The sequence below is a fragment of the Pocillopora damicornis genome, chromosome 9 (assembly GCF_964200805.1).
Source record: "Pocillopora damicornis chromosome 9, jaPocDami1.2, whole genome shotgun sequence".
NCBI lineage: Eukaryota > Metazoa > Cnidaria > Anthozoa > Scleractinia > Pocilloporidae > Pocillopora > Pocillopora damicornis.
In genome coordinates, this window is record NC_142678.1 from 435,796 (window position 1) to 450,515 (window position 14,720).

At 39.4% G+C, this 14,720-nt stretch overlaps 1 protein-coding gene across 7 annotated transcripts; it reads right to left on the reverse strand.

The window, feature by feature from the left end:
• Positions 1–61: 61 nt before the first annotated feature.
• On the reverse strand, positions 62–13,888 carry LOC113670246 (uncharacterized). Of its 7 annotated transcripts, XM_089181872.1 has the most exons (11): positions 11,931–12,072; positions 11,382–11,552; positions 10,556–10,690; positions 6,204–6,575; positions 4,382–4,657; positions 3,967–4,064; positions 1,638–1,696; positions 1,411–1,564; positions 1,088–1,320; positions 946–1,018; positions 62–589 (listed from the first exon to the last, which is right to left on the reverse strand). In XM_089181872.1, the coding sequence occupies exons 4-11, from the start codon at positions 6,341–6,343 to the stop codon at positions 471–473; spliced, it is 1,152 nt and encodes a 383-aa protein (XP_089037998.1). In that variant the 5' UTR covers positions 6,344–6,575; positions 10,556–10,690; positions 11,382–11,552; positions 11,931–12,072; the 3' UTR covers positions 62–470. The 7 variants fall into 7 exon arrangements, with proteins under 7 accessions (XP_089037998.1, XP_089037997.1, XP_089037996.1 ...); XM_089181871.1 differs by lacking the exon at positions 10,556–10,690 and having other exon boundaries at positions 11,931–12,092; XM_089181870.1 differs by lacking the exons at positions 10,556–10,690; positions 11,382–11,552; positions 11,931–12,072 and adding an exon at positions 13,746–13,888.
• Between the last annotated feature and the right edge of the window lie 832 nt (positions 13,889–14,720).

The window sequence follows — 14,720 nt, forward strand, 5'->3', positions numbered from 1 at the left end:
GGAAGAAGTGTCATCGCTGGTAAATGTATGCTTGTTGTTCGTCATCACTCAAACAATGATATGGAACTAAAAAATATTATGTTTCTATTTTAAAGCACCTATGTTTCAAACAGTCAGCGAAATGTATTCTTTGATATAAAATGGTTTAGCATATATTTTATACTTTAATTCCACTTTTCGGTAGAACTTGATTTGGAGGAACTCGGGTAATTGTCTTCGTGACATCAATCCTCCTTGAACGCTCGTGAAAAGTAAAATAACGAAGGGAACGCTGTATGTCCTGTATAGGTTACACGAGTGGCGAATACAATAAGTTTAAAATACCCAGAAATTTTGAGGTGGGGTTTATAGCGGCTACTATTTGGCTAAATTAAATTGAGAGATAAGTTAACTTTGGGATAGCAGACGAAATTATTTTCCAATAATTTGAGGGAATGCGAAAGAGGTAGTTGAACGAAGGAAAGATTCTTTTAACGAGCTGGAGTTGCGAACAAAGGTAAAGTGGTGCCTGGTTCTGTGGACACTACAACATCATCTTTCTCGTTCACACTCTGGCGGCCTGTGCCCGAAGAACACTTGCATCTGGAAACTGAAAATGGGAACAAGAAGCGTGACTGTTAATGCCTAAAATGGACAGCCACGGAAACACTGGAAAACGAAGAGGAGATTTAACAAGCAAAGTAAGGAAGAGGACAATGTCACCTGATGTGAAAGTCGACATCGAAACTTCTCAGATAAGCACATTTTCACGTTGAATGTGGTTGGATATGGTACTCCAGACTTAACGCTTCACATAACTCAATAACCGACACTCAGTTTTGTCAGGAACCCATCCATGGGCACCTGGTTTTGTGAAGTGTTTAATCAGGCGCACGTGTATTTTGTATTTTTTGTATTACTGAGATGCAAACCGTAGAACCCCCGATATAATTATGGACTACTTACCTTTTTCGTCCAGGTCTTTGACTATGGCGGACAGCTGTTTTATTTGTTCTCTCAGTTTAGACAAATCTTCTGGCTGATAAAAACAAGGTGTTTCTCAGTTAATTGCTCTGCGTGTCTTGCATTCTTTATTCATCCTACTTACCGAGGTGCTAATGCCCGGTTGCCCGGGTTCCCCTGGGGGTCCAGGAGGTCCACGTGATCCTACCGGTCCTTGTACGGACAACCCTGGCTCTCCCTTTCTTCCTTGTGGACCCGAAGGGCCTCGTATTCCCGGTGATCCCGGAGGACCCGGATCTCCTGTCACCACCATGGCCGGACCTGGTGGCCCCGAGTCCCCCTTTTGTCCTTTTGGACCCTGAGGCCCTAGAGAGGGTCCTACAGATATTTACAAAACAAATAATCAATTATTGTAAATGAATCCATTTTTTCAACAGTAAAGGATTTTGAGCTATGATTTCTTCGTACCTCTTACATCTCTAGAACCTCCATTTCCTGGTTTTCCTCTCTCACCCGGTGGTCCTGGGGGACCCGGAGGGCCGGGGGGGCCCGGTAGTCCCGTGTTACCCCTAAAGGTGACATCTTCATCGGATATGGTGGCTGCTGCAGACGTCCCAGCTCTCTTAAATGAAAAAAAAGTTTGGTTTGCGAGACAGCTGTCATCATGGTTAATTACAATGAAGTAATGCACTAACCTTTTCCAGTGCAGACAAACGGCTTTCCCACAAAAGGAACTTGGTACAGTTAAAACAGGCTGTGGAATTGAGCAAAAATCGCAATTAACATCAGCATGGGCTAAGTATTTAATGGAATCAGCAGTAACCTTTCAAACAAAATGGAAAAACGATGTATATGTGTTAAATTTATGGCATATTTAAAAATCCTTTTCCGTTCCCGGCTCACACAAATATGGACAGAACGCGACTGAACACAACGTATTATGAAGTTTCAATGTCCCCTTAGCAGATCTCTTACTTGTCAGGTGAATTTTCATTACGTGAACGCGGTGAAAATTTTCCAGTTATCTACTTTTCTATAAGTCTCTTTTGAAGAATTGCCTTAAAAATAGTGCAACAATGAAATAGCGTGAAATTTTTTACTATTTTTTTATTTGAGACATCTTAGAAAAGCCTGTGTGTGGACTATGGAGACAATAATGAATAATTCTGAGATCTAATTGTTCCGTTTTGAAATTGTGAAATATCTCTCAGTTAGAGGCCACGCATTGATCAAATAATGCATGTCTTTCAATTATAGAAAGGAAAAATTCGAGCGTTTTCTCGTAGGAAAAAAGACACCTTGAAAGAGGGCGTTGCGGAAGTGACAGATTTTTAAACCACGCAAAAGATTTGAAAGAGCCACAGAAAAATTGATCGCAAAGTTATCATCTATCTGCACTCGATTGTTTTTTTTTCGCACGAAATTTATTTGTTAAAATGTTGAATTTCATTAACACTGAAATAAATTAAATGCCGACCAGGGGAGGAATTGCAATTATCATCCAGGCTTGAACTCCTATTAACGTCACCATGTCAGTTTAAATTAAGGTAAAGAAGGTAGTTTACCATTTGATTGCGATACACCTCAAGCTTCGAGAAAATTTAGTGCTGTGAGGAAATGGCATTATTGTAAAAATTCGCATAATGGTCATGTGACATGTTATTTTGAACTTCAGTTTCCATATTGAACTGAAAGTCTACGCTATGACTCTGTATAAAGAGATATGCGACACACAGACTGAAAAATTACTGATCGAGGATAATCCGCTTTCGTTCGTCATCGCTCTTTCAGTTATCAACACTTTTTTGTCGTTAACAGCTTCTGTTGGAAATTTACTCATCCTACTGGGTTTGAAAAAATGTCGTACCATTCACGCTCCGTCCAAAGCTCTTCTATTCAGCTTGGCCATAACAGATCTTGGCGTCGGTCTTTTTTCTCAGCCTCTTTTTGCAGCGTTTAAGATCATTGGGTACAGACAAGACTATTACAAGCCGGTCTGCATAATGGCAATATTTGATACGCTCTTCGGAGATGCGCTGGCAGCCGTTTCTCTTTTATTAGTGAGTGTTATTTCTATTGACAGATACATGGCGTATCGCTTGCGCGGGAAATATCGTAGTCTTGTGACCTTAAAGAAGACAATTCTTGCTGTTATATGTTGCTGGTTGATCGCCTGCGCTTGGGTTGGACTGGGAGTATGGGAGAAGAATTCCGCTCGAGTTTTCCAAACTGTTGTAGTGAGCCTGTGTTTAATTGTACCTATTGCTTCATACGTCAATATTTATGTGGGATTACGATTCTGTAGTTCTCATATCCGCGTAAGAAGCGTGTTAAACGCAATTCACATGCCACACTACAAGAAATCCGCCATTACCATGGCTTATGTTTGCGGGTTTCTCCTACTATGCTATCTACCTCACTTTGTGTTAGAAGCCATTTCTGGCTTTTTTAACGATGAACAAACATATCTTCGTGTTAAAAACTGCACTAAAACAATAGCGTACTTCAGCTCATCGATAAATCCGCTTATTTATTGTTGGAGAATCCAAGAAATTTTTGACTTTGCTTCATCTTCATTATCGCGTCTATTCTGTATTCGCTCTCGATAAATAAAGGGATTTTAACTTAGCACAGCTGCCGCTAATCACAAGATAGACAGTAAATGTTTCCTCTTAAGCAATTTTAAACTAAAGCTGGAGATACACACTGACAAAGTAATTTACATGGAAATTTAAAAAATTTGATTTCAAACTGATTCACTAAGGCAAAATAATATACAATTTTCTCCTACAATATTTCACTGCACGACTCCAGTATATCATCATAATTCTAGAATTTGACCAGCGTTTGCATTTAATTTAGCTCGCAATGTTTCCAAATTTTGTGATAATTATATACTTAAGTAGATACTAAACTTAAATAAAAGTTTTTTTCATAGCCAATCCACTCTCTGCTTTGACAGTTCGGCAATTGATCAGCGACGAATTTTTCAAGTCGTGGACATCGATGTGTGCTCTTACTAACCTTGACTACAATCTGAACCTGTAAATCCGGGACAACAATCTTTGACTGACGTCATAACTGTTCTTACTTCTACTTTGTACTCTGGACGATACGAAACCCTGAAAACCGCAAATGCAACAGATTCTGTTCATATTTTATAATACTGCATTACCCAAAATAATTTTATTCCTTTTCAGTGGATGGGACACTTGTTCATTACAGAAGTTTGCTGCTGAAGCACTATATACCTGTCCGGGGAGGGAGTAAAACAAAACAATTACCCTCCTCTCCTACCCCTCTTTGGTCGAGTCCAAGCCGCATGGACTCGTTCGATTCTCCAGCCGCCGAACGCTTGGGTCCGAGTTTTGATCGGAATTTGAAGTCATGTCGGCCATCTAACTTCCGCTATATACGCTTCACTGTGGTGTATACTAACCTATAACCTGTGCATACTTTGTCCCGGGACTGACTTCCACAGTAGTACTTATATCTGTTCGTGACTCGTTTCATGTGCACCACATTACAAGTGACCTGTTTTGGTTTCTGGTATATACAGTACTGCCCGCCAGAAGATTTGCTGTCATCACCTTGGTTTCCGGGCTTTGGGGGGCTTGGTGCCCTTCCTTGGTGTCTTTTTTGCCCGGTCTTCCTGTACAGCGGTAGCTCGTTGGATGGGTCTAGAACCAATCGGTTTTGATGGTGAGCGGTTTGGCTGTTATGAGAGAGTGAGGAAGAAGATTTAGAATTTAGTTTATGCAAAATCGTGCTTCTATTCGTTCGTTCCACTCGCTTTACAAACTTGTACAGTTACTGGGACACTACAGACCGGAATGTTTACACGGCGTACCGTTGAAGGCTGGGAATAAGTCTGCACGTGAATAGAAGTTGAGCAAATTGCGCTTAAGTAGTTCAACGAAAGCAGGTGATCAGAAAACTTGCTTATCCGGTCATTTTAGACTGAAAGACTTAAAAAGAGAAAATGTACTTTTAACCTTTGGAAATGAGAAAAAAGGTGAAAACATCCATAAAACGAAAGCGCTAAATGTTGGTGTCTCCGGCCGCCGAATACAGATTCATTTTACTTTGGATATAAAAGGAAAATTTGGAACTTTGGAAATTTGGAGCTTGTTTCCGCTCACTACAGTTTGTCCTCTCAGAAAGGGAGTCTGCTTTAAGTATTAGAATGCTGGTTCCACCGTCTTCGTGTAAATGTTTTAGCCCTTTATACCTTAACATCAGAACGCAAGGAGAATTTGTTTGACAATCATGAGTTTATATAATTTGACTTTATTCTCATGACTTTAATATTTTTTCAGGAGTAATAGTGTAAGGAGAAACTAGATGCTAATCACCTCAAGGGGTTCAGTGATTGGTCATTACTTTAATTTTCTCTATCTATCTGAATCCTATTTTCACTTTTATGGTGGTCTTGTTGTAAGATAAACTAAGTAAATAATAATCGCGCTTCCTCTAGCCTGTCTGTTTAAAAAGCCTTCCGATGTTTATCTCGTTCAACACATTGAAGATAACCTAATCTACTGCAAGTCGTGAATCTTGTGCATTGCAGGGTGCAAAACGCTAAACTAATTAATTCCACTGATGAACCCGGTTGGTACCTTTACGTGACCTGATTCATGTAAACTGCACAGTATCAGATTATTTTAGTCACGAAAATTAAAATATTACAAAGGTCGATTAAAACATTCAAAGCATGCCAAATCTTTGAACAATTTAGTGCTCTCTATACAGATTTGAGTTAAGGCCTCAACCGCAATTACTGAAAAAAAATTAACGGATGTTAAACATACCGGTTAACAAACGAGGGCACTCTAACAGAATTGGTTGAACACGGCACATCGCGGAGCAATTAATTTTAAATTCAAGACTGAGGAGTCGTAATTAATTTTCAAATATACGTGCATTGGCTGAAGCCGAAAAAAAGTTCAATATTTAGTTAGAAACCTCGACTCGTTTCATAAACCTAAGTTTAAAATTTCATGCTTACGGATGTCTTCCTGACTAATTACTCTGCTGTGAACAGGGAAATCGGATTCTTTTAAGACTTCAAAACTGTCCGCCCTTTGGCGCAAATTCTTGCAATAAGTTGATCTTAAAAAGTGAACAACTCATTTGAAATAGGCAGAAGTAATCATTAGAACTCTAAGATTTCCCTGCTCTCATGTCAAACGTAAAATTACTTTGCTACAATGAATGACCAAAATCTATTTTCAACTCACCGCAAATAATTTAGATCTTACCTTTGAGCACGCGGGTTATTATAACCATAGAGGGAGATTGGTCTTATTCCATAGGAACTTGAACCGCGGCGAAAACCACTTACAGCCCCGAGAAGTGCCAGAATAAGAGGAAAAAAGCTTTTAGATTTAGAGATCTGCATGCTGCTAAATCGATAGCAAGTACGATCTGTCTCGATCAGTTCTCAGCTAGAACGTTTTCAAGTTTCTGTCTCTGTCAAGCTGCTTGCAAGCTCAGCGCGTTCCGAGAGAGGCCAGCTTAATGATTTAATCTTGTTTCTTTGATGCCTGGCTACACATATGAGTTGTGTTCCTTGAAAGCATCCGCCACTGTGATCTTTGATATCCTCTTTTAGAGCAGCTCTCAGCGCAGGTCTGTGAATTTGAGATGAACTCATGAGATAATTGATAACAATTCGTGGTGATGACAAAATGATTTGAACATAAGTTTTTGATCAAAAAGGACATTTACTAAACTCGCGTCCAGGTATCTGTCTTAATGAACTGGGGATTTCCGGTCGCGTTGAGAGCGAAAAAAGCCTTGGAAAATATCCAGACGGCCGCGCACGAAACATAAAAGATGTTTTTACATCAAATTGATAGGAAAATAAAAACTCTACACTGTATTTAAGTGAAAGTTTCGTTAAGTGTCACAAAAACATTGGTGAATCAACAAACTAGCGCTCTTACTCCAAGCGTTAGCAGATGGGTTTCCGCTGACGCGTATATTTGCTGTTGACCTTTAAAGCGGCAAGCAACCCTTGATAACAGTAACTTTATACCAATCAACTGAGGTAAGATTTAACACCAGGTTTGTGTTGAAAACCGAATCTCTTCAGTAGTTCGTTTATTAAACAGCCGTCAAGCAGATAAAAAGAAACTTCTTCCCCTCTCGCATTTTTGCGGGAACGAGTTCCGAGTTAGGAACATAGCAATACGTGTCCTGTTTCTCTAAGGATATAAATAAACGTATCCTTCTGTTGGAAAATTGTTTCCGATGCTACATGGCGTTATGCGATATAATTTGCGGAAAAAGAACTGATTGTTGACTTGCCTTTCAAGTTCTTATAAGGCTACAAGCTTCTTGCCTCCTGGTATTTTCGCAAAGTCATGCTATTTGTGCAAAAGCATTTCCATCCAAGGCTTAGGTTACTAACCACCGATGGCATTTGCCCAATTTAGTTTTGGCTGCGATTTCTCAGGTTATTATTCTTTTATTCTTTGCTGCGCAACTCAAGCTTAATCCTTGTACATTTAAACGGATTAACTTTTTCTGATAAAGCTTCTCCCATTGTCTCTCTGTCTGTCTTTGTACATCAAGTTATACAGAGTCAGTCGTATGTGTCTATCCAGGTGTATAACTGTCAAGCTTCCCAAATTTATTCGACTTCACTTCAAATATCCAAAGTGATTTTCGATCTTAAATTCTTATCTCTCCAATCCAAAAGTTGGGCGTGGCCAAATTATTTACCCAAGAGATAAAAGGTGAAAAGATTCGGTGATCCTGCTACAAAAATAATTATTTTGCCAGGTTTGTTAGAGGCATTCGTTGTTAGCCGTAACAAACACGCGGGTGTTACTTACGATCTTCATAGATAGAGTGAAATGATGTGTTATTGTTTGACAAAACATTAAAAGGAAGCGTAGTGAACAGCAAGACAACTAGCTCCAGCGGTAGAAATAAACATTTGGCACAGCGCAACGGAAAATCTCCCGCAATTTGAAAGAGGTGATTTTTCCGCTAAAGATCTAAAAGCCACCGTTACTACCAAATATTGCGCTGACAATCGTCTCAATTGAGACCCGGTAGTTGTCCAGGTTATCTACTCACCAAGGACCGAGATAGAAATGAAATATGTTATCGATTAAACGAGGGAGACGTTTGTTTTTCAGCCAATAACTGAAGCAAAAATGAAGAAGAAGAGAAGGAAATAACGTTATATGACATTGTCCATGCGCCTCTGCGCTTTTTATCCACGTGTGGCTTTTAATTCTTTTTAGTTCCTCATCATTTGGCTGCTCATACCGTAACGTAAGTCTTGGAAGAGCTGGTTTGGGTCTGAGTTGGTTCCAAAGTATTACGGTATAGGAAAAAAGAAAAAAGAAAGGTAAGGTCAAGCCTAAGTATTTGAATTATTGGCCACCAACTGGAGGAAAAAACGCTTTCAATTCCCCCCAGAGGATATTCTCTTGTTATATAACCGTACCAAGAACTCAACATAACTGTTAATACCTCCCTGTTTTCAAACCGCCAAGACAATTTTTTAAAAGTTCAGAGTTTTACCAGCTGAAGCCCAACCCGTGTGCGTTACTTGATATACGTTATGTAGCAAGAGCAATGTAACTTGTGTCGGCAATTTTTCACAGTTAATCGATCATGTGTACTCACGTGATTTTTCTGATAACGTTAAGAAGGTTAGTGACACTGTTTACAATGGGCTCTGATCGTTTTAGCGGGAACAATCATCACCGACACCTCTAAGAGATAACAATTTCCTTAAATTTGTGGCGAATTGATTCAAGAATCGTCGATTTAACTAGCTAAACCCCAAATGAATTGCTAAATACTTGATATGTTCTCTTATCTGGATACACATGTTGTCGCAATTAACTGCTTTCGATAAAGCGTTACCCACAACTTGTTTCAATTACAAAAATGCTTATCTACCTTACAGTGTTTATTTGTTTACTCAAGATATCTAGACTAGCAAAGAAATCGTTACAACAAATTTTTTTGTCGGCTCACTCTGAAAATAGCAGATGAACTTAACTGATAACCTGAACTCAAAAGAGCTGCGATTAAATTATAATAATGATGGCTTTTCCAGAGCTTCGGCCCTCAGGCCTTTGATCCAAATCACTTTTGAGGAAACAACTTTTTCCAAGGTATTATTCACTGCTGCAAGGGTCTTGCTTCGTTCACCGTGCGTTTCAGCAAACAAGATCAGAAGGACCTAAGCCGCCGCCGACTGTAACTGCTGTCAAGACAAAGAGTGGCGCAAGCAGATCGTGAATCAGTCACTCGGGGTTCGGAAAAATTATCTGTCTGATGAACTGTTTGAAAACACAAGAAACGCCAACGGATACTTTGAATATGGAGTCGTCCTGGTCTGAAATCACGAACCCTAAGGCGCGCCTCAGATCATTCCTTACCCCGTCTCCCCGCCCCTCGTCAGAGAGTTATTCAAAATTACAAAAATTTCTCCCCACCTCTACCCCCTCACAAACACTCTATAAGGAAATAGGCAATGATTACGTCATTCAGACTAATTACATGCCCTTCAGGTCAATCACTGCACATTCATTCCTTGTAATAGTCGAGAGTATACCAGCCATTCGTGAGTGGAAGCGGAAAAGTATCCGCAGCTCAATTCGTCGGTAATGCAATAAGCAGGCGTGCTATATGCAATTTAATTAAAAACATTTAATTATTATCGTTGACATGTATTCAGACGTTGAGTTTTTCGACATGAATTATTTCAGCCCTGAGGCCTTGTCTTGGCCCGAATGTTCAGCCGGTGTATGTTTTCTTTAAATCAACGGAATCGATTGAGCTCTCTATTTCATTAAAAAACCACTTTTACCATAGTAAAAAGATGAAACAAATTATACTACTGTAGGAACACCAGGAGAAAATTGGCTGGGAGATAATGTGCGTCTTTAGAAACCAACAAGGCAGTTTACCCCTGGAGGTTATCAGTCAGTGTTTTTTAAATACCATTAAGGAGGCCAACGCAGGCTGAAGTGCAAATTTTCATCAGGTTTGTGGCTTACATAGAAAGTCACATTCCACCTCAAATCCTTAGTTTCACGTTACCGTGTGAAAAAACCCTAACAAAATAGCAAAATTTTTTTTTAAACAAAATAACAGAACCAAATTTGGGTTTGGTGTTGCGCTAGCCACTTTGTGAATAATCTCTCTTTGAACTGTCCATTTAACATAACTCAGTTTGACGCTCTATCAGTTTAAAGTTAATGACCTCAATCCATTCCAGGTGATGAAGCAAATACGGCTACTTTATTTCAGTACAATCGGTACTCAGCTTTCTTTGGACGACATATTTTAATCATATTTATGCCGTCCAGGTCAGTTTAGCAATCTTCAAGGCTGTAGTTTGATGACGAAGCGATTAACAGAACACGGATCTAGTGGATTAGTCGCATGGTTGTTTTACAAGTCAACTCTCTGCAATCGGCGCAATCTTCACCATCAATAATCTTCACTATTCCTTTTTTCGTATATTGTGCCCCCTTTGGTTTTCGTCTACTCCGTACATTTACCCACCTAGGTCTCGCGTATTTAAGGGCATTTTCTTATTAAAAATCATAATGTACCTATGTTAGCTGTTCCTTACCGACAGACACTAACCCGGCGTCTTTTGGGAAATGGAATAAAAAATAAATGCACTCTGAACCTGAAGACTTCCAAATCGCATTTAACTCAGAAGGGGGGTGGCAAGTCCATCGTTGGCCTCTTTAAAAGGGCGCCTCTATTTTGTTGAATCAGAAAAAAAAACATTTTTAAGCTTGTGCACGGAGACTTGACAGGAAATCATCATATCAGCTCAGACTGAGGGTTTTTAGGACGCCGGAAATCTTAAGGAAGGAAAATAATCCCTATCACTTCTCTAATCATTTGGTTCATTCAGCAGTCTCCCCCTAATGTCCGTTTTTTACTTTTTCAATGGCCTAAAATAGTCCGACGCATTTAGTCAGACATAAGGAAGGACCGGAAGTTACTTTCATGAATTAAGGGGGCTTTGTTGACTCGATCAGTTACATACAGTCGTTGTGGGTGATGTATTGGTTCATCATTTCTAAATGGGTTGTATTTTTGGACTGGTAGCTAATAAGAGATCCTTTTAATCGTATTAATGAAACAGAGAGCTGCTTTCACTCAGTAAGCTTAACAGGGTCATTGTTTAATCACGGAATCTTTTAACAAATGGCACCTGAAATCACTGAATAACACAGCTCTTAAGTAAAATCAAGAATCCCCCCGATCAACTTCACACAAGGACACCCTTAATTTAAAAGGGTATTCTCACTCTAAGCTAACATAAACAGGATTGGTCAAGGTCAGGTCAAAAAAGAAAGGTCCTTTGCCAACTTGTGTTACTGAATCGTATTCGTTGCCTTGGTCAGTGCATTAAGCCAATTATATCTTAATTGGTACAATACCTGAATTTACGAGAACCTTAGAAGAGTACAACGATTTACAAGTGGGACATCTATAGAGTCAGTCGTTGTGAATGAAATTGTCCAGTTTCCGTCGATGAACTGAAAGAAACGGCCACTCACAGAGAGATGGAACAGAACCAGAAACGCGATCAAGGAGCATCACAGGATGAGCTAATCAAAGACGGAACCAGTAGCAACCATTAAGTCGGGTCTTGTATTAATTAGCTTACAAAATTATATCTTATACAGTGCCGTTTCCTTGCAGTGGCTCGACATTGTTGTTTGGTGGAATACCACAAACACTTAAGGAGACACATGCATGCAACTAAATGAATGTTTCAAATACTCAACAAATTCCTTTTCTCCCGTGAAATCATGTGGGTCAGATCATAGAATGTCGGGGTAAACTTTACATCAGTCGGCTACTAAGCGCCTATTTAAAAATAGTTTAGTTTTCTTTAACACCCAAACTCCAATCTACAGATTTACAAACAAAGAGACTCCAAATCTATCACCAAAATGTAAATATTTCAGCAGTTACTAACATACCGTTTGGATAGTGTCTATGATTGCCCTGTAGAATTAAAGTTACTTGCTTTATCACCTGACTCGTAGAGCGCTGGATTGTTTCCCTCAACCAAGTATGGCCGAGTCAGTGGATGAAATGAAACGAAACTCTCCTAGAGTGAACGGATTCACTTAGCGTGAATTGAAAATTGAAACTACCGGATAAATATTTAGATAAGTATTTAAGTCAATCTGTGAGCCATCTCATGTTTAGATAAACTGTACGACTTATTTACAACTCATGATAATGCAAACATATTCTAAAACATCGTTTGCTGGATCTGTGTGGTGCATATTCTTCTGTTTCACTCGTAAATTGTGCTTGGAAGTCAATTTTTAACCCACATGTAAGTTATAATCTTAAATTTTCACAAAAAGTTTGGATTAACGGGATGAAAGAAAACCATTTGTCGTAGTAACAGGTATTTGTAAAATTTGAAATGAAAACTCCTTGTCTAATTTTTGTTTTCCCTGCAAACAAGTAACGACTTCGACAACTCTTCTCCATCGTAAACACTCGATTTAGAAGCTCACACTTTATTCAAATATCATTTTAATTGATATCTTTAATCTTAACTTATCAATGGTTGGTCCTGTTCCAATTAAAGGATTATGATCCCACTTCCAGATGTTTCACATAATGACACTAAATCGCGATGTTTCTTACATGTTTTAAAATTATTTCATTCGTAACATTGTAAACAGGATGTATCTTTTTCGCCATAAGCTGGTTTTACACATGACCCTGCACTATTATTACTTTGATGAAAAATTAAATGATTTAGATGATATATCTTTCCTAGCACAACTTTACACTTAACTAACTGCGGTTGTAAGCAAAATATTACCGACTTATTTTGATTTTGTTTCGTTATTTTGTTTGTTTGCTGAAAACATAAGAAGTTATTCCAAGAATCCGCTTGTTTTCCCTCGTCAGTAAAAAGCGATCACGTAGTTGAGGGATTGAACAAGTTTCGTAAAGGTAGACCCTTCCAAAATCAAAGTCGGATGGAACTGTCTAACAGGACCTAAGCGTCGTCGATGAAACGGATGAGTCCGAAAACGAATAGAATCGCTCAAAATCTGACGGAGATGCCAAACCGAAACAAAGAGTTTGTCACTGGAGGGGAGGGGGGGAGGGGGGAGGGGGGAGGGGGGAGGGGGGAGGGGGAGGGGGAGGGGGGAGGGGGAGGGGGAGGGGGAGGGGGGAGGGGGGAGGGGGAGGGGGAGGGGGGAGGGGGGAGGGGGAGGGGGAGGGGGTATTGAAACGAGCACCGCGCCAGAGCACAAGCGCCAGAGGTACAAACCATTTCGTGATCCGGGGACCATTTGTTATTTCGCTTTGGAGCCTGTTCTGTCTTCTATTCTCACTTTCACTAAGTTAGTAACTAAAGTTTTTGTTACCTGGTTTCAGATTCTGCTGTGACAACTTCTTTAAATTCAGTGAAAATTCACTTTAATCATTAACTTTCTTATGACTTAATTAAGGTGGCAGACACTAATTAAGATTGTGTATAGCTTAACCTCAGAATTAAGTGACCAGCCATTCAGCATATCCATGGAGTTAAAATTTCAAAAAACCTGACCGAAATAAAACTAAATTCTAAACATGAACTATGAATTTGAAACTAGAATTTAAGACAATCGGAATCGATAGGAGTACATACATTTAACATTACATAATTTATCAATAAAGCGTTTTCATTAGAATTATACACGGACTGCGTCCAGCTAGAACGATCAGACAGGGGCAGTTTCTAGCATGCACCTTACCTTAAAAATCTTAAAAACACATACCAGTTGTTCCTTTGAAAAGCGACGTTCTGTTCGTTTGGACCAGACGTAGTCTCTTCGCAGGAAACGTAGCCTCTTCAGTCATGTCGCACTTTTTTAAGACGATAGTTACCACGAACCACGATAGTGAAATCCGAGGAAAGTCTGGGGAGAGCAACTCTCTCCAGGCTTCCTTACTATAATTAATCAAGAGGTGTGGAGCTTGCCAATCAAACGAAAAATTCTAAGGAACTCCAAAGGGCCAATTGTCCTTAAGATGGTTTGCTGTTCTTTTGTTTTGATGTTTCATTGAAAGATTCTGAAAACCCCCCCCTCTGGTTCGTCAGTCCTCCACTGTCATCGATGTTCAAGTCGTAAAGTCTCGACATTCTAAGGTGCAGCGCTTTTTTTAATTATAATTTTCATTTTTAAAACACAGGATCAAAGTAGCTCTTGAATGCAAAACGTTTCTTGGACAAGCTACTTCTATAGTGAGCTTTAGTCTCGCATTCCATCTGTGCCGAGCTCTCCCTCTTTTTTTTTTTAATTTATTTTTTTATATAAAAAAAACCTTGAAAGTACCGACAGCCTGCGCAATATTCCAGAATCGGAGCAGTGGGCATAAAAAATCAGGGTCGGCCAGGGGGGGTAGTGGAATACCAATATACCCGAAAAAAAATCGACAAAATACCCCAAAATACCCCAAATTCCTCCAAATATACCCAAAAATAATCGAAGCTTTGAATACTTTATACCTGAAATTCAAAGAAAGTGATATACTGAATACCCATATTTAAGCTGCAATATACCGTATACCCGATTTAAAACGCCCCTGAATACCGAATACCCAAAAACCTTGGCCGACCCTGAAAAATGAAAATTCAATAGCAGCATACTAAAAGACTTGTGAGAAAAGCAAACTGTGAATAAACTCAGCAAGGCTTTGAAGTTTAGTGCTAGTAACTGAAACGGAACTTAGACCTTACTAACGTCAATATT

What these genes read in the sequence shown, in the direction of transcription:
- LOC113670246 (XM_089181870.1), bottom strand. Translation starts at nt 6,343, where the DNA reads ATGCAGATCTCTAAATCTAAAAGCTTTTTTCCTCTTATTCTGGCACTT. An exon ending in AGGTTCAGATTGTAGTCAAG is followed by an intron (nt 1,697 to 3,966) that starts GTTAGTAAGAGC and finishes TCAATTCCACAG; the next exon opens with CCTGTTTTAACTGTACCAAG. An exon ending in CAAAGACCTGGACGAAAAAG is followed by an intron (nt 590 to 945) that starts GTAAGTAGTCCA and finishes TCCCATTTTCAG; the next exon opens with TTTCCAGATGCAAGTGTTCT.